At 36.7% G+C, this 20,501-nt stretch overlaps 1 protein-coding gene across 3 annotated transcripts in view; it reads right to left on the bottom strand.

Annotated features, from left to right (window-relative positions):
- Positions 1-20,501, bottom strand: part of SLC25A12 (solute carrier family 25 member 12) — a 46,515-nt gene that overhangs the window by 8,637 nt on the left and 17,377 nt on the right. For all 3 annotated transcript variants that reach the window (XR_004241240.1, XM_032114322.1, XM_032114323.1), the window contains 9 exons: positions 19,262-19,401; positions 16,620-16,766; positions 15,379-15,517; positions 14,061-14,154; positions 13,409-13,493; positions 9,336-9,420; positions 8,716-8,874; positions 5,441-5,493; positions 5,161-5,241 (listed from right to left, as the gene is read on the bottom strand). Coding sequence is in view for 2 of the 3 variants with exons in the window: in XM_032114322.1 (XP_031970213.1) it covers positions 5,161-5,241; positions 5,441-5,493; positions 8,716-8,874; positions 9,336-9,420; positions 13,409-13,493; positions 14,061-14,154; positions 15,379-15,517; positions 16,620-16,766; positions 19,262-19,401 (983 nt within the window). In the remaining variant the exon portion in view is untranslated. The remainder of the gene's footprint in view (positions 1-5,160; positions 5,242-5,440; positions 5,494-8,715; positions 8,875-9,335; positions 9,421-13,408; positions 13,494-14,060; positions 14,155-15,378; positions 15,518-16,619; positions 16,767-19,261; positions 19,402-20,501) is intronic.

Raw genomic sequence — 20,501 nt, 5'->3', positions numbered from 1 at the left:
CTGTCTATCTGACAAAGAATGTGTGAGGCAGAGGAGAGTGCTGCCTTGGGGAGCAGAAGAGCACTCCACAGAAAGGATGCAGAGGAGAATGACACAAAGGATCGCCAAATAAAAATGAACTGGAAGCATGTAGGTTTGCAGTACAAATCTCCACGCTCCTGTGCAAATCATTAGCAATCAGCATCATTCTTTTTCAAAGTCTCTTACTTCAGCTGTCAGCTATGTATGTTAAATACACGTGCACACGTATATGCACACAGAGGTATACATTGCAGTCCCTGAATTGCTTTTGGAGATGGTGCAGTAAATCTAGATTTCTCTCCCATAAAAACCTCTCTTCACACATAAATTGCAACAGACACTTTAAAAAAGGTTGACAAATTTGTTCCTGAATGGAGGTTATTCATACACATCAAAAATACCAGTAATAAAAGCTTCTACTTAACCTTAATGTCATGTAAAATAACTCTACAAGGAGCAAATAAAGGAACTAAATCTGACAGCAAAGGTTATGAGAGAAAAGATGTAGTTTGAGATCCCACAGCAAACGCCCCATGACATGCCAAAGGCTGAAGGAAATACACAAATGACCCTGCAACATGAGACCTCTTGCCCTTTCCAATTCCACCCGAGAGGCATATGCTCCAAAGGGGAGAGGCCTATTTCAAGACCTTCCTTCCTTCCTTTTTGAAACCACCACATCCTGGACCACAACTATGTCCCATAGAAGCAACTAAAATAAGATGTTACTTAAAACAGTCCTGTTTAAAAACATCAAAGAACTTGCACTTCTTTCTCTAGGCAAAGCTGACATTGTTCATGAACCTACAGTGTGCTTACTGTCTCTTTTATTAAACAATCATTTTCTCCCTGATTTGAAATGTCCACAATAGAAATCAAGATAAAGCAGTAAAGTTTAATTCTGCTTCTGTATTCATCTTTTCAAAGTATAATTAAAGAAGCAGAGTATCTTCAGGGTTTTGAAGGAAAAAGCAGTCTGACATCTACAATTCTATATTTTTGTGTTTGTTAAACAAAACCATTAACATTTCACATTATTTTTTCAAAAATAAGTATTTGACACAGTCCTATTTGCCTGATAAACCTATATACATGTTTGTGTGTATGTATGTATATATGCATGAACATGTATGAAAATTATTTTTCACAAGTATATGAAAAATATTTAGACTAAATGTTAGATTTAATGTTTATGAAAGCTTCAAGATCTATGGTAAGTTTGGACCCCTCTGTGAATGTATGTGCAAACACAAACACACATACACACATCCCAACCTCTAATTATCAACAGATGCATTGCCTACACCTCCAAAGGTTCTCTGACCCTTTCTGCCTGGCACCCCGCACTGTCCTCCTCCCTACAGCATAAAGCAAAACCATCTTTCTGTTGAAACACAATTCATCCATTCAAAATGCTAAGCACCATGCACAGGACAGGAAGAATCCATTTCTTCCTGTGAAACTCATAGGAATTACAGCCTAAAAATCACAGTATCTTTGTCTACTGTAACAGTAATCATGAATCATTTACATAGCATTAGATGTCTACTTCAACACTGCTTCCCATCTGAGAATGAGCAGTTGCCCTACAGCACCTTGCCCTTCACGATGTACTCACATGTGTCATGCGTGTAAGCTCCTCTGGGAAGCACTGTCCATATCAGGCATGCGCTCTCTGCTTCCCAGGCCTCTGTCGGGATAGAGGAAAGCATTGCCAAAGCCTCACTCAGTCTCCCTGCAACTCAAAGCTAACGGTAGCTGAAAACTTCAAAGGCAGGAATGCAGGTTAATCACTGAATTACAATGAAATGTAATTCAATTAATTACAGTAACAGTAGGGAAAGAAATTGTTTGCTCTGAACATGTGTAAATGTGGATAGTGCTGTTAATGATTAACAAACCAGCATACTTCAGGCAGGTAGGAAGACAGGCTATCAGTTTCATCTATCAGGGACAAGAGCCCTTTCATTGACAGGTATGACCTGACTGCTGTAACTGAGCTGCCCCACATAGCTGCTCTGCAGTTTTCAAATACAGCTACAGCTTGAGAGCAGCTGGGAGTATTTGGGCTCTGAAAGACCAGACCCTACACTTCCCAGTGACATTTGCATTGCCCAGCAGCCAGCAGGTAGGTTTAAAGGAGCACAGGGCACGGGCTGCCTGCGGGAGGTCCCTGCCCTGCAGTAAGGAAGGAAAGACAACAGACAGGCAGCTAACCATATAAACAGGCACTGCCTGGGCGGAAGTCTTTGTTAACTGCTGTGAGAATGAAGATGTTTCCTCTTACTGGGAACATGAGTTTACTCCATATTCTTACAGAAGATGAGAATAACTGGAGCCTGAGAAGTAAGATTTTGGCCAAAGCGATTCAGTCTCCTGGCATTAGCATTTCTGGAGGAAACCTGTGAGTGGCCCCCTTGCTGGACAGTACAGCACTGCTTGCAGGTACTCCAGAGCTGAGGATACTGACCATCCTACACAAGGTCTCCTGAATTACTACTGTCTTAATGTCAGAGGTTTCACCTGTTCTTATGTGTGGGTCTTAGAAAACTGTAACACCATACATAAGCTTTGATACAGCACTGCCATCCAGAGAGGAGAATTTGCCATGTCTGCTGGAACCTTTCCCAAGCTGCCTTCACTTCCTCACAAGAATTCTTTTGATTGAGGACTGTGGCATGCACAATGTGCTTTTGTATACCTTGCAAGAGGGAAGGCTTTCAAAAGCATGGAAGGTCTCTACTGTAAACTCTGTAAAATGGATGAAAATACAGCTCCATACCAGAAATTACCAAAAACTGCTTTATTCCTGTTAATGAGGAGATAGTTCAGCACTAAACACAGGTAAGTGAGGGTCAGAGACAGTAATATGTAGATCTCTGAGAACTACATGCAGGCATAATGTTATTTCTTCTGATATTGTGACAAGGTGAAAATATATGTTTTAATTTTAGCCTAGATTTATACTGTACTATTAGCAAAATATTTAAGTGTTGAACAGTAAGAAAAAGCCACAAAAAACCAAGGTACCCAAATCCTGATGCTGAAAATAATTTTGGCATATATAAAATCCAAACATTCGCACATTAACCCATCATTTTGTACTAACAGAGAGTGAAGGAAGAGAAAAAAGGAAAACTGAAAGGCAGCATCACCCAAACAGAAAGCCTTGTGTGCCCCTGCAAGGAAAAGGACTAAGCTTACTAGTGGCACTTCCTTGGATGTAACTGCTGGTTGCACCCCACAGTATTTTGTAGAAAAACAGAACACAGTAACACCGAAAGCATGAAGACCAACACTATTTCCAAGCAAGTCAACATAGAGAAGAGCAGTCACAACAAGAATGAAAAGGTCTGAGGATGAAAAAAAGAAAGACTAGTATCAAATTGTTCCTGCTTTAGCCAACTGATACTTTCAGACTCTTAACCTTACTGGCTTGCTAACAAAGATTCTGCTATTTAGGAAGAAGTGGAATTGCTAAAATTGAACTAAGCAGCAATACAGACAGAAAAATCTTCAACCAGTAAGATATCAGATGATCCAGATGAAGCTACCAAGAAACATCCCTCAGGTTGCTAAACTGTGACCAACACTTCTATAATTTTTTTAAAATTCTCCCAGATTGAGTGTGATTAATATTATCTTGAAAAAGGAGATGAAAGTATCAGCTAAGACAGTCAGCTTGAAGGTGTTGTGTTTGGACAGACTACAAATCTGCTCATCTTCAAAAAAACATCCAAATCTCTGAAAGCTTATCCGAAGCTCAATTTATCTCCAATTTTTCCATGTTCACTACAGTAAGACAATTCAGTTCTTTTGAAAAAAGGAGTACCTAGCAGGACATGAAAAAGCCTCTAATGTAGACTGAATTTAGTATTATATATTTCAGTACAAAATAATGTAAAATAATAAAATTCATTAGCAGATGTTTGATTTTAGTTATGAATTTAAGCACAACACAAATACTAATGAATTATATTCTCTTCCATTATAAATGACCTGCATTTGCTTTCTGTGTTACTGAGCTTTCTAGAAAAAGGTTAGTCTTCTGCTAGCTACACATTAGAGCTCTTTCTCACATTTCTCAGAAAATAAACTTTGTACACTGACAGGTGAAGACTCAAGCATGTACCAGGCTGCCAAATTCAATCAGGCAGAACTATAAGCAGCCTCCCTTCAGGGCTGTTTCTTTGAATTAAAAGTTTGCAGAGGTCAACAACCTTTCTGCCCCAGGTTTTGTTGTAAGCTGAGGAGGTTTTATACCAGCCTGTCAGCCTACTCAACTGGAAGTTATTAGTGCTCTCTGCTACAAAAGAAACCCAACTCAAGCCTTAAGCATATTATAGGGTTAACAACTGTTGGGGAATCCCACAAATGAAATTAGCCAACGTGCAAAACCAAAAGAAATCTATCATCAGTATCAATTCAAACCACTTACAGATTGCTAAAACATCAATTGAATTACAGCCCTCAGTTTCAACAAAAACACAGTTAGTTTTTTAACTATATTTAGATGAGGGCTGTAATTATCATCTGGACTAACATAGCTACATTTTATACAAAGTCATTTAAGCAGACAATTCACTCATACCTGTTACCTGAAAGGTAAGGCTATATTGTTCATGTTTTCCATATTTTCATAACAGTAAAAATTTCACATACAGCAAGTTGAAGAGTTTCTTTCTTTTCCTTCTTAAAATCATCAGCAAGAAATAGATTTTCTTAAACCATTCTAGACATCTCCATCCCACCCCTGAAGGAAACTTAATCATGCCTATAACCCATTCTCAAGGAGTACCTGTATCTTCCCACACTAATGATGAATAGCAACCCAGCAGAACTTACAGAAAGGGAGAATAGGCACCCTCTTCTTTGGACTTTGTGAATAAAACCACTGCTGAAACTGAAAGTTGCAAACTGAGCCAAAACAAGTTGTTTAAGCCCATCCTTCAAGGGAACTTAACTCAGAAGTATGCTAAGCTTTCCAAACAGACAAAGTACTTTTTTTAGTTCTTGCAACTGGGGGAAAAAAGAGTACTCCTGTTCAAATCGACAAAGCACACCCATTAACTGTCATTCCAGCTATTCTGGACATCACTGAGAATCAATTTTTCCTAGGAATACAGGACAGATACTTACACAGCCTCCAGCAAGGATCTCTGCAGGGAGTGGAATGGAACCATCTTTCTTAGTAAATTTGTCTCTGACAAAGTCATTAACCTAATAAAGATACAATATATTACACACTATTTTAAGGTATTTTTCCTCCTTACTAATACATATCAAGTACATTTGTAGCCATATATATTAGAATGCTTGTAAGTGGTCATCTTTCACACATTTTAGGAAATAAATCCTGTGCATGTTAACAAACAAAAGGATGCCAGGGAGGAGAAAAAAAAAAAAAAAAGATACGTACAGTTAGCTTAATAGCCTTTTCTGGAGCAACACCTATCAGCTGTGGTAACAAGCCTATAGAAACAAAGACATCATAAGGCAACATTATCTTCCTAATAGAAAAACTAGTATTTTATAAGTGCTGTTCAGAAATGCCTTTCTGCACAAGGGACATCCTTTGAGGTGGGAGGCATTTAAGTATGGGATGCTGCTAGAGCACTGCATATTCCTACAAGTACGATTTTATATTACAATTATCTGTTGAAAATTATAATGAAATGTGTGACCAGATCTGCCTTCCTCAACCAAGTCAAGCCTGATGCTGCTGCTGTACAGAAGGAAAAAAGTTTAATGACCAAACATATACCTTGGATATGTCTACTACATAAGTGTTTGTTTGACTTTTTTAGCCCCTTAGCATCATTTCCCATAAAGCTTGCAATCACTTTTTAAAATAGGATAGTAATTGTGAGATATACACATGACTATGATAAATTATCAACTCACTTCTACTTGACTCATTAACCTGAGTTTTCTGAAGACTCGAGTCAACTAAGGGTATGAAGGATTTTCTCTTGTTCAGTTCAACATGGTAGCATGAACTTCTTTAAATCCTATTAGTAGTAAGCATTTTTTATCTCACTAAAAAGAGGTATTAGTGGACAGAAACCAATTTTGGCAAGGTCCTTGCTATGGGAAAATAGCTACTATCAACATGAACTGTCATTTGAAAATCGCACATACACTTTTCTAGGAACTAATAGGTTTAAGAAGAAAATCAGTAGATGGCAGTCTTAACTTCCCACAACACATTATAACAGCATCTATTATTTTTAAATCTGTTTTCTCCACAGTCATTCTGGCACATGTATAGATCATAAAACTTAAAAAGAAAGGTTTTTTTACTAGATATGGTCAAATCCCAATGTTATTCCATGGTTATGGAATATCATTTTGTCAAAAGTGTTTGCCAGTTAACTAACTAAAAACCTCACAGCAACAAAACTGCATCAATGCTGCTTTCCACTATTCGTTAAGTATAAAGAAATCATAGCTAAAAATGTTAAATGTTCAGAATTCCCAAAAGTACTCAGTCTGCAGAATTTTTACACTACTTCCTTAAAAGGAAGCTCAAAACAAAGGTACCTTAATAGAAAGTGCAGCAGTTAATATATGCAGTGTAGGGTTTTCTTCCAACATAGTACTTTCTGTGCGATTTACAGACTTACTATGCTGAGGAAAGGTAGTTATTAAATACAAAGAAAGGTTGACAGGAACAAAAAGAAATGGTGCCCTCCCAGACTGAATTTCTGATCTACCATGAAAAGACAATCTGGTTCTGCAATGCCTACACTTAAAAAAACCAAAACCACCAGACAAAACACCACAAGACAATCCCCCCACTCCCTTTACGTAGCTGAACTCACTGGGCACCCACATTTGGTGTGCCAGAGAACCTGGGACTCTGTATGGTCTAGTGAGGGACCTGAGAAGAAACTTCATTAGCTCTGAAGGTGGATGTCAAGACTCAAAAGAGTCTTTATTTTCTTGACCAAAAATTCTAAGTTTTTATTTAGAATTATAACATTTCCAGTTTGTGTTCAGTTCTATTTTTTAAAGTGCGGTAAACAACTATATCGTACCATTATATTATGGTATAGATGCAGTTATATTACAATACAATTAGCATAATCCAGCTCAGGAATATAAGAAGCCAGTAACAGACCCACAGCCAACTCCGTAAGTGTTTCTGCTGTTTAGTTTAACATACTTCCAACAGACCATCCAAATCTCTGAGTCCAAATCTTAGTAACATGCTGACCATTAACTGTAACATTTTCAAAACAACTACATGAACTTCTTATCCTAAGCAATCTTGAAGACAATTATTAAACAGGCTATTAAAAAGTTTAGCAAACTGACATTCTTTCAAACAAGAACTTTTTTTCAAGTGTAAACCACTGCTTTTAACTCATCAATGGAATCATCCTTGATTTCAAAGTGTTTGTGAAAGGTCAGAAAACAAAAATAAAATAACAAATTATTTTAGATGCTGCTGTGCAAAAATGGGGCAGGGAGGGCAAGAGAAAGAAAACAGTACTGTAGAACAGCACTGAAGAATCAGTCTCACAGATGTAACTCAAGGAGTATTTGCTTTTGTGAAAGATATAGCATCCAAAAAAGAAAACAATTTACCAGTAAGACGTAATTTACACAGACTACAGCTATTTCATCAACTTTGCACCAACATATTCCTTCCCTTACTTACTTTCATAGCAAAATCCTGCAAGACTACAAAACACTCTTTAGCCAGAACCCACAGACTTTCACAGGCAAAAACTTCTTAGATACTGTCCATAAAGGACACTGTCCAGTGTCTTCACTGACAGAAAACATCACAAAGCAGAACAAAATGCTGTAGCCATCACATAAGTGAGTGACTTTGCTGCAGCTAAAGAAACAGGTGTGCCAATTAATAAATACTTTGTTCATCCTTATGATAATTGTGAACTTCATAAAGTTATGTGAAATTACAATTAAAAATAGAGAATTCAACTAAGTATCTATTTCAGAGGGCTGGTAAGCATTTACCCTGCATGTAAATCACCAATGTGATTAAAACTCTTTCAGAATCTTCCAAGATAAAACAAGGTATGATAGCTTTCAGCCTAACTGATAAAAAGCTGAATTCTTAATCTGTATCTTAGAGTTTTGTTCTTTAAATTACAGTTTTCTGAGTTCCACTGGTGATATTTTCAAGTAAAATAGAGCAACATAATTCAACAGCAGAATGCAACTTCTGTTCACCAGACAAAATTATAAAACAAGTCCCACTACCTGCAAAAGTATGAGGCATATGATCTGGCATCCAGCTTACAGATACATTTCAAAATTACTGTCTTTTGTCTCTTAACAAAAAATATTTGCTGTAAAATGAATCTTTATTCCTCAGATGCTAATCTGCTCCTGATGTCTGATCCCAGCCAAAAGTTGCAATCCTTACTTTGTGAGGTTACAATTATGTCCTCAACACTTACAGCCCAAAAATTAGGTCTTTAAACAACTTAAGCAGCAAGGAGCAAATCAGCAATAGCAACAAAAAAAGCCCAGTTTTTCCCAGCAATTGTTTATGATGAAGGGTGCACAATGGAAGATAAATACTGAGCTCAGAAATGAACGCAAAATTAGACATGCTATCAAGTATCCTGGTTTTCCCATAGGAAACTAGCTGTTGGGGTATTAAAATAAAAAAAGGGGGCAGAAAATTACTGACTTTTTTTTTTTTAATTCACTTACCTCTGTAAAGACCAAAAAAGCCTTCAAAACGCAAAACCTTTTTGAAGCAGTCAAAGCTGTTTTTATACATCAACTCCCCTACGACTGAACCTGTGGAGCGCTGATTCTGCATACGAGTTTTCACCAGGTCTATGGGATAGACTGCAGTAGCACCAACAGCTGTAAGAAAGCATTTGGAGTATTACTTCTGCAACATCATTGCTGGTGTAATATATAATTATCAGGATGATTTTCTACAGCATTTATTTAAACACAAAGAATATATAAGCTGGTAAGACCTCTGATATGTTGGAAGTAAGAAAGAACGTTAATGAAGGTTTAGAAAAAAAAGTCTCAAGGAGAACGAATTACATTGTTACATAAAACAAGGTGTGTAGAATGAACACCTATCTGAATTACCACTAAGGAAATTTGTTACTGGTGCAGTTTCAAAGAACTGTAGAGAGATTCTAGAAGCCAAGTGATAAGGAATGAAAGGGAATAGCAGAACCAAAATGGTTCCAGCATCCAATTTTACACATGTATAACCAAAACATCCACCTTAGATGAGATCAATTAGTCTGGTAAAACAGTGTTAAATTAACCCAAGCTTGAAAACAGGAAGCAGAAATATTACTCACCTCCAGCAACTGAGCCTAAAGTGAACCTGTAAGCTGACTCAGCTATTTGGAGCCAAATAGGTCTGCTTAATTCTCCAAAAGATTGCTGTGTGAGAGGAAAAAAAAAAGAAAAAAAGCTTGAAAATCTGCACAGGAAAACAAAGGCATCTGTGAATTGCTTTTATAATGTTACAGAAAGAATCTGGTAAAAACTGGTAGCTTTATGTTGAGGAGGAAGAAATAAAAATAATTACTAGATAATGTCTGTTGTGCCTAATGAATGAGGCATATTTTTCAAATACTCCTTTCAGAAAATATTCCTTACATATTCCTAGTTGTGCCAAAACCAGCACACTGGTATAACTGAAACAATGATGTTCAAGAAAAAGGAGACAGAAACTCTAAACAACTTTGCTATTTTCTATTCTGTTGCCTTTGTATTTGTAAGGCATGGAACTCCCTTTCGAGTCAAATAAAACTCAGTATCTCTAAAGGAGTTCACAGAATATCTCACAGACAGGCTCTATCAGCACAGGACATATTTTAAGATTACACACCCATTAATGCATAGCATAAACATGAGATTTCATGTCTTCAAAACAAGCAAAATGTTAATTATTCCTAAAAGTATTCTCCACAAGACTTTTTCAGGCAGTTGCTAATTTAGAGAGTAACACTGACCTCACTCCTTTCAATTACATACACTATTATAAATCTTAAGTGTTCTAAATAATATAGTCTGCACAGAAAATATCTGCAGAGACTTATATTATTAAATGGCTATTAGAAACAAGGTAACTGATTCACAAGATGTATTCACAAACTTGCACTATAAAGTATGCAAGACAGGCTGAATTTTCTTCCAAGCATAAGACCAGTAGAGAAGAATTGATATTATGCAGTATAACTTGCCTGCGCTATCTAAGGGGCCAAGATATTAACTGGTAAATTCCACAGCAAAGCAGATACTAAAGTCCATTTTCCAAACACAAACCTGTTTTTCCTAAAAGTACCCTGTATTGTTAGCAGATGTGCTGCTGACAGCACAGCTGGAATGTCTACAGACTCCAGACTGATGCAGATTAGGAATTTTCACTAAGACTACCACACACACACTTCTCAGCTCCCTCACCAAGGCTACCCAGCCAAGGCACGTTCAGCTCACTGAAGCACCACAGGAAGACAGCGCCTACCTCAGCACAAGCTACTCTGTTTGGATGGGTGTTACACGGGATGTGCAAAAACCTGCCTGTATTGCATAAGGCTACACAGCATATACACAATATAGGAGAAAAGCCTATGAGGTCAAGATGAGATCATTACCTTTAAAAAACCATGGATTATATTTTATACCATTTTTCCACAGAATAAAAAGGTACAGCTAAACCCACTTCCCTCCACAAGACATTCTCCTCCCCCACAATACAGCTTAACAGACAAGAATAGAGAAATTCTAGGTAGCACCAAAATTACACACTGCACATGCGGACCAGCATAAAAAAAGCATAAATCAAATGTACTGTACTCCCTTTACAAGCAATAGAAGCAATAAATCCAAAGAATATCCTCACTATTGTAGAACCACTATGATTTTCTATTAAAAAAAAACCACACACAAAACCCCCCAAAGGATAATAAAACAAAATAACCACAAAAATAAATTCTAAAATTCAGATATATTTCTTTTGATTCATGTAAATAAAAGACACACGCAATAATATACCCCAAAAAGCTTTAGAAGCAGAACTAGCTCTTCATTCCACTGATATTTTCTCCTAGTTTAGCACACCTGCTGCCTTTCAGCTGGTTTAAGATTATTCTTTTTTTTCAAAGCTTCACACGATTCTCATCAAAATCCGATCATTGCATTTAGACATCAATCTTAGCGAATGCATGACTGAATGTTAAAAATCAAATTCTTTCTGAAGGAAATGTCACTTTTATATTATTAAATAAGTGTTCACAAAGTTTTCAGTTTACTTGTGTGTTCAGATGGATATGTAAATGAATGTAATTAATGCTATAGCTTTCAAATCATGAATATTTATAAAGAGAAAATTACTGTAGCTGTCATCCCCATAGGATATTCAGCTGCTAAGCTTTAAAAAAATCTTACACAATGAAAAAAAATTGACAATAAAGTAAATATGGTTGAAAGCAGGCTAATTTTCATTTCTACCAAATCTATATGAGTGATTTTATGCAAAAATTTATATTTTTCTTTACAAAGGGATTTTAAAATCATATAAAACTGATTACAGAATTAGTTTCATTTCCCAGGAACAGCTGGACTGCACTGGGATGATATTTCTCTTCATGAACAGATATCTTTCATTTCGTCAATACACTTAACTTACTGTTAATATAGCATTCACTTAGGATAAGGTCTAATAAAAGACTGTTCCTTATAAACTAAATAAAATAAAATTATTTTGTTTTCTGGTGTCTGGTTTTAACACAGAATGTAGAATAAGATGAAAATATAATGTATTACTTCAAGAGTGTGAAAAGAGTATATTCTGTTGTAGCGATGAGTGAAACTTTTATCAGTGAGCTTGTTTTAAAAGAGTGCCAAGCTACAAAGGTAGCTCTCAAAAGTAAAATATGTCAGTATTTTTTTCTACTCAGACAGGTGAGTACTAAGACACTGATTAAAACCAAAACTGGCAGTGGAATGTCATTACCAAACTTCATCAAAAATACTTAATAGCCTGGATAAACGTTGTATCCACATTTCTGGGTCATTCCCTTCCATCATTCTTGTCATCAGGAATCCATAGGAAGACCATTAGCACTAAGTAGGTTTTGGACATGTATTGGCTCAGATATGCTTAATTGCCTAAGGACAACCAAGCACAAAAGAGCAGTGACATAAAGAACAGAGCAGACACTGTGTTTCAGACTATTTTGTTTGAAAGAGAACCAAATTATCAAATTCAGCTCTAGTAACAATAACTAAAACAATGTAAGTTAAACACCTGCATAACATTTGGTCCTAAATCTTTAGTTCTTACAGCTAAACTGTAATGAGCCACTGAGGTAAGAAACAATTTATATTCAACATCCAACTGCACGGCCTGGAACTCCTATGCTGTACTATACATGTGTAATGTTTATTAAGGATGCTATGATAAAAGCAAAGCTAGCAAACATAAATGTAAAGTTCTGGTGAAATAAAGAGTTAACATTCTATCGCAATATTTTTCATCTTCTAATTCTACCTTTTTTACTACCTGTATTGAGTTTGCGAGGCAAAGTCAGGGGCGGGGGATACAGAGGTAGCTTCTGTGAGAAGCTGCTAGAAGCTTCCCTCATGTTGACAGAGCCAATGACAACTGGCTCCAGGACAGACCCGCCGCTGGCCAAGGCCGTGTCCATCAGTGTCAGTGGTAACACCTCTGGGATAACGTATTTAAGAAGGCAGAAAAAACCCTGTGCAATGGCAGCTGGAGAGAGCAGTGAGAACGTGTGAGAGAAACAACTCTGCAGGTACAAAGGTCACTGAAGGAGCAGGAGGACGTGCTGCAGGCACTGGAGTAGAGATTCCCCTGCAGCCTATGGTGCAGACCACGATGCAACAGCTGTGCCCCTGTGGCCCATGAATGTCCACAGTGGAGCAGAGATCCACCTGCAGACCCTGTAGGACCCCACACAGGAATGTGTGGATGTGCTCCAAGGAGGCTGTGACCACATGGAGAACCCACGCAAATCTATTCCTGAAAGACTGCACCACGTGGAAGGGACCCACACTGGAGGAGTTTTTGACGAACTGGGGTCCATGGGAAGGACTCATTTTGGAGAAGTTCATGGAGAGCTATGTCCTGTGAAAAGCCTTCTCAGGAGTGAACAAATGCATTCACGGTAAGGAATCCAAGTATCCATACATGCTCATATCTGAACAGGCCATTCAGACATCTCATACCCTGTTTAGACACATACAGTGTCTAACAGCCTGCCCCATTTCTATCCTTACAGCAATACACCCAGCATGTTTCACTTGTCAGGAATCTGTTTAAAGTGCATTATTCCTACTTCTCATTTGCAAGTACATGTAAACATTCACTCAGTTTCAATTATTTTTTTCTTCTACCCACCTGCCTCTGGAGTTCTGCCAGGTTGTAAGGTAATGCACCTTCAGCCAGTGGTGCTATTCTCTCAATATCTGCCAAAGTTAAGCGCCTTTACACAAGGCAGAGAAAAGCAAATTATGATTAGATAAAGCATCAAACATATTCAGTACAGTATTCCTGGCCACACCCCACAAGCTACATCTGAGTTTCAAAAAAGACACTTGTCACTTGAATGCACACCTAAGAAGTCTGCTACACTGCATTAAAGTGTGCTTGGAGATGAAGAGAGCACAGATTATTCAGAAGTTAAGTTTTTCATAACTAGTAATAAGAAATATAATACACAAATTAAACTATTTCTAGCTATTTCTACCTAAGATTTTGCATGCATTAAAGATCTACACAAAACATCAACCAGTGCATTGTAGCCTTTTAGGAGTACTGTATTTTGCTACTTCATATGTGTACCTATAATACAACAATTAATAATTGTGCTTGACATACACAACTCGCTTACAAAACCCATGCACACAACAAAATCAGTTTACATTGAATAAATTACTGTAACAAAATATAATGGAACACAAAACCTTTTAAAATTAAGACAAATATAAGAGGCCACACAGGAAACACAAAAATGATGATTGCAAAATGATAAAATTCATGATTATGTTACCCAGTAACACTGTATAAATCCGTAAGTTGGTAGAGAATATCTATTTCCAGTGGTGTAATTTGTCCAAAGTGGATTGCAGAGTGTGTAAATTCCTCTGGATTTAAAAAGGAAAGAGAAATACAATAATTGTGTTATTTATCGAATTGCCTCTTTGAATCCTTTCAAATAACTTTAATATCATAAAAATGAAGTCTATCACCAAGAAGCAAGATCCAAAATGCAAAGGGAAAAGGATCTTTAGGAGAACATCTATCCTAAAACAGGCCTTCCCAACACAGATCAAGTCTGACTCCACAACTCTGATTTATGGTAAGTATTCACCAAAGACAACAAGAATCCTCAAATTAGCAAGCTTAATAAAATGACACCCACAATTTGTGATTCTTGCTTCTGAAGTTCTGCAAAACAGAACAGGACAGAATAATGGTCCATTATTCACAACTTTTAAGGACAACTGACTCATCTATTCCCATCACGTCCAGACTTCTTCCTCTGCTAGCTCTGAATGAGCCCAAGCTTAGGTATCCATCTGGTGAAATTACACATGTTCATGACATAATTGGCAACTTGCAGCTAACAAGTCTGAGCAGTGAAAACACAGCAGCCCTTTTTCTCAATACAAATCCAAGCAAGATGTATTTATGCCTCTGTACCCAAAAGCATTGCTAGGCAGTTTGTTAGCACAATTTGGAGGATGAGGAAAGATATTTTATGCTTTCCTCTAGGGAAAAATATGCAGAGCATATAAGCTAAACAAAGAAGAAGAAAAAAAATAAAAAGAACTTGGCATGCTTTTTGCCATACAATGGTTTGGCGGATCTCATCCATACAAGTAGTAAAATTGGTGGTAAAATCTGTCATAAAATGGCTACGAAAGCAATCTGCTTATGTATGTGTCAAGACTGAAATATGGCAACCTTTCACATGCACAGCCATTTGTTATATACTAACTAGCATAATCTATATATAAAACTACTCAGATTTTCAAACTTAACCCATTCCACTACATTCCCTAGGAACTTCCTACCTCTAAGCAACAATGCATCTCTTTCAAGGAGTTGTAAAATCCTCAGTATTATACTGACTTGCAGTTACTCATTCAAACTAGTAAGGCCAACACAACTCCTGCCAGAACCTTCTCCTTAGTGAGCTAATTGAAAGTACTTACTACCCTGTGAGGATGAAAATCACCCACAGCTAAAAAAACACTTTCCCAGTGGCAATAACCTCACTTCTGACTCACCTTAAACCATCTGCATCACCAATTACAAAATGGACAGAATTAAAAAGTTAATAAAATGTAGGAAATATACCTTACCTTTTGTGACTTCAACATCTCTTCTTGTACCTGCTATATTACTGTATATCTTCCTAACAAGATCCATGTTATTCAAAAGGGCATTAAATGCATTGAAAAAGGAGAAGCTGACCTGATGTGAAACAGTCCCACCAGCTACCTTTAAAAATTAAATGAAAACAGTTAAGTGCCTTAAGCACTTTTACATCATCTTATTACAATTACAGAAACATTCATTTCAGCAAATTATGAAAGAATTAAAGATATCTTTCTATTCCTGTAACTTTTAAGATATTTTTAATAGAAACATGAGGGGAGAATTATTAGACAGGATACTATTTTTGTGGTAAGGATGAAACACTAGGAAACGATTAGGAAATAATCATATAAGTAGATTATTATTCAAGTTATCTGATAGACACATTAAAAGTGTCACTGAGTAATTTTATAAAACAGAAATGCATGCAAATGCAAATTCCTTTAGATAAAGGGACTGACTTCTTGCATCACATACACCAATGACCATTTACTTCAAAGTCCAAAGTTAGTAGCTACTATAAATTTTATGGAAGATAGTATGCCTTATGAGTAAGACAAGGCAAGATTTATAGGTAAGATAGTAAGATAAAAATTATTACTTGATCTTTTATATAAATTTCATTCTTATGTAATTTTCATACTACATATTTTCAGATTATAACTTGTATGTCATTACTTTACCTACAGATCTTGCCAAACTATCAGAGCTGTAACCATTCTACCTCTAGAATCTACATACTGATTTTCCAAATTTTTCTGATCTGAAAAAGAAAAGAATGCAAGAGTACATAAAAGGACAAAACTGTAAGTAGTCTCCAGCTCCTGAGATGTCATATACAGAAATATAAAAACTGGATGCTTTTGCCCTAGATGATTTCCATTGGATTTGGTGATTTTAAGGGTCTTTTCCTTCATGGTTCTACAATTCTATGATTCCTCCTGTACCAAGTCATTTGCCCTGCTCTAGTGAAAAGTAAAGCAGACTAACTCAAACTGCTTCCAATGGCACTTTAGACATGTAAACCAGATTGTCAACCTTTTCACTACTGCAGCCAAGGAATGCTGCTATGTTTCCCCTGTCCACTCTATTACAAAGCTGATACTCCAGCACCAAGGCAGTGAGTGATAAACAAGTAGAAGACAAAGTCAGAGAGAAGCAGTACTATCTTCAAACATCACAGCTACTAAACACTGAATTCAAGGCACTTTTGGTTAACACTTACTGAAACTAAATTTTCTTCTACAAATGGAGTTAGCATATGGGAGCGAATGGTAACCATGATTTCATTGAAGTCCAGCCCAGTTATCAGACCACTTTTATTTTTGTCCTTCAATGCAAAGGCTTGTCTTGCATGTTCTGACTGCAGCTCCTAGAATGAATATTCAGAGATAGCAGATTAGAAGCAAATTCTGCAACTCATTGTTCACAAAACTTTCACTAATTTCATATTCTTATGCTCCATTAGGTCTGGGCACATAGACAATAGCACAACTACAGTTTAAAACTTCAAGGCCAGCTCAACTAAAATAAGAAGTCTGCATACTGATTCTATCCACAGATTCATTCCTCTGTCAAAGAAAAGCCTCAATTTAACTGTAAGGAAATATGCACTTTCACTAAATCATTTGAGAAATGAACTTCACACACCCATGTCCTGCCTGCTATCTATTCCTAATTAAATATTTAACTGCTAGAAAAACTTCTAATACTGATCTTGAAGATGCAAAGTGAGCTGATCTCTCACACATCCAAGATGAAGTATGACTGGGCTATTATATACTAACTCATTGGAAAGTACTTGAAAATAAACAGGAGGACAGTGAAAATGATGTAATATGGATTTAGATTGCCCCAAACAGCTATCTCCCATAATGTCACAAATCGTCACTCATTTCAGACAATTTAAAACTCCTATACAGACTGTAAAAACCTTCATACAAAGATCACTGTGGTAACCTAACCTCAAGATAATAATGATAGTTGTAAATTCTATGTCCAGAAAAAGTTGTTTCCTTTTATTCAAGCAAACAATAAAGCACATTCAGCTGTCATTCAGACCTCTAGAAGCTGCGAAAAAAATAACCACATTCTGACAAACAATAAGAAGAGGGCAAACCATCTAGCTTCTATCACCTTTACAGTAATTTCTCAGCTCTCATAACCTCATGATCAAGGTTTTCTAGATCAAGGTACAACAAACTTGCTCTGATCCAAGTCTCCAACCCTAAAAGATGGCGTTAGACCAAATGAGAAAAACAATTGTATCTAAAAGGAAGCATAAAAATATCCAGTTTGTGTACATACTGAAATTACTGCAACCCATACCAGTCTGCCCTACTAAGGGTTTTTATCATATGATGACAATAAGAAGCTACTGTATCTTACATGGCAGTATCTTGGGGAAAAAAATCATAAACCCAGAATAGATATTTATCACTCTGCTCTGAGTTCCCAACAAACCATTTTGGAAGCAGGTGCAGAGGAGGGCCATAAAAATGACAGCGGACTGCAGCACCTCCACTATGAGAAAAGGCTCGGAGCTGGGGCTGTTTGGCCTGGAGAGGAAAAGAAAACAGAAGGCTCCTGGGAGACCTTATTGCAGCCTTTCAATACTTACAGGCGGCTTGTAAGAAAGATGGCAACAAGGGTTTTTAGTAGGGCCTGCTGTGACAGGACAAGGGGTAATGATTTTAAACCAAATGAGGATGGTAAAGCAATGCAACAGGTTGCCCAGAGAGGTGGTAAATGCTTCATTCCTAGAAACACTCAAGGTCAGGTTGAACAGAGCTCTGAGCAACCTGATCTAGTTGAAGACATCCCAGCGGATTTCAGGGGGGTTGGACTAGATGACCTTTAAAGGTCCCTTACAACCCAAAATATTCTGTGATCCTATGAGGTATTTTTATCTTGGACAATAATTACAGATTACGTCAAAGCACATCTATCACTCCTTACTTTTAAGACACTACATACAAAACTTTTATTGCATGAAGGGAGCTCTAGAAGTGCATAATCTATTTTTCTTCACGTCTACTAGACAGGCAATTGTAAGTTACATCACAAGGTGGTCACTGTATGTTAATTTATGGAATTCAGTGCCATTACCAACAACTCTGTGAACTTCTTTTCCATGAATTACAGTGTAAATTTCTGCTACTTTGCTCTTTCTCTATCCTTTCTAGATGACATTTTCCTTTTCTTCCTTCTAGTATAATGTTCAATTCATAACATGTTTTAACTGTAACTTTTTGTCTTAGCATAAAGCGCAGTTCAACAAGTGAAATTCTTTAAAGCCCAATTCCTAAAGGGTAGTTCAGCAACATCTCAGGAAATCAGATTTATCTCCTGCAAGCTGGCTGCATTTAAGACTGAACTCCCAGTATATGTGTGGTAGCTTGCATGCCAGTGAGAGAAAAAAAGTGGTAAGTATTAGAATGTTTATAAAACTAAAAGAAATGTTACATAACCTAAAACCTCTATAGGGGAGTTTTTATCGTCAGTAACAACTGGCTATATTAAGGACGCTAACTTTCTCTCGTAGAGTTTAGTTTTGCTATTAAATGCCTATGACAGAAAAAGTAGACCCTCAACCCAGTTTAACAACGATCAGTAAAATGGTTAACTTCATAAACAGTGTGTTTTGTCCCATTCTTTTAAAGGATGGTATTCAAGTTAAAGCACATTGAGTACACACTGCTTACAAAACTGGTAGAGAGAAATAACAGTTCACCATTAACTGTCAGGATTAGTATCAGATAAGGATTATCACTACCAGAACAAACTCAAAATTTTAAATGGTATTAGTGTATTATTAAAAGTTAAATGAATCTCAGTTCCAACTTTGGAACAAGGTTAACAACTGACCTGAAGAAACTGAGTGAACTCTGAATAGTTAAGATGCTTCTTCCTGTTATGTCCAAAATGCAGTCGAATAAACTCACAGTCCCAGTTGAACGGGATTTGAAGATGAGTAACAGTTTGTTCAAATATTTCTTTGACATTTGCTTTGGGGAAGGAAAAACAAGAGGTGAGCCCTGGGGTACAGTAAATCTACAAACATTCCAGGAAGGATACAAAAGTTAAGATTTCAGCAGCTGTTTAAGAAGTGTTTTAGCTTGTTAAGAATAATTGCTAACCGAACCTTTACAGACCTGTAAAAGAACACATTTGAGACACGACATGATACTTTTTGTATTATTGCATAAAACCTTGGAGTGAGTGTTTTATTTAGTTTTAATTAAGAAGCAATTTCCCTCATACATGACAAATAAAAGCTATTTTGCATTCTGATATAAAAATCAATAGTGGTTCTCTGTCTCTGCTAGGAGTCAAATTAAGCCCTTTATCAAGAGCTCGAATACCTGCACTACAATCTCAGGCAATATTTGTCATACTAGGTATGGTTTGATTGAAACTTGATTATTACAATCACACTGTCTGAATATGGCTATTGAAGATAGGTATAAGAAATGACATCTAAAACATATCATTAACTCAGCAGAAAGCACGTTATTAGATGCTTTTGATAAGGCCTTAGCACAAAAATCAAATCCTATAAAACATAATTGGTAGTCTCAGTTATTAAAATGTTTTAAGATAAGTGAAGATAGAGATGTTCTCTTTTAAATAAAGTAAAGAAAAAACCTGCCATTTCAGATTATGGAATTCTCCACATGTATACTGTACAATTGAAATCTCAATGCTAAACATATCATCTGAATTCAGTCAAAAACCTCATCTGAAAAACAGCATGCATTATTCATACACAGCATTGCCATGGTGCAAAACAAGCCTGTTTTTTGTGCAGATTATCAAACACATGAACTGTATAACAGGACATCTACCCATACCACAGGAACACTTTTGAAAATTGCCCTCACAGTACCTGAAGTGGTTTATCAACCTAGAATCTGCTAACAACCAAAATAAAATGTGGCACAGAGCTTAAATTTAAGACTAAATACAAAATGTTTTAGCTGATAACACGCCTCTTCTTTTCTATGTTTAAACAGTTTTGCTGAAAGACAAAACGCAATGAGAAGAACCTTAATTATCATTTGATAACTCTACCAAGACCTATTTACTTGAAGTAAATGTATGCTTT

The sequence above is a fragment of the Corvus moneduloides genome, chromosome 7, assembly GCF_009650955.1.
Source record: "Corvus moneduloides isolate bCorMon1 chromosome 7, bCorMon1.pri, whole genome shotgun sequence".
NCBI classification, from domain to species: domain Eukaryota; kingdom Metazoa; phylum Chordata; class Aves; order Passeriformes; family Corvidae; genus Corvus; species Corvus moneduloides.
The sequence above is the reverse complement of the archived record's forward strand: the minus strand, read 5'-3'. Positions and strand labels throughout refer to the sequence as shown.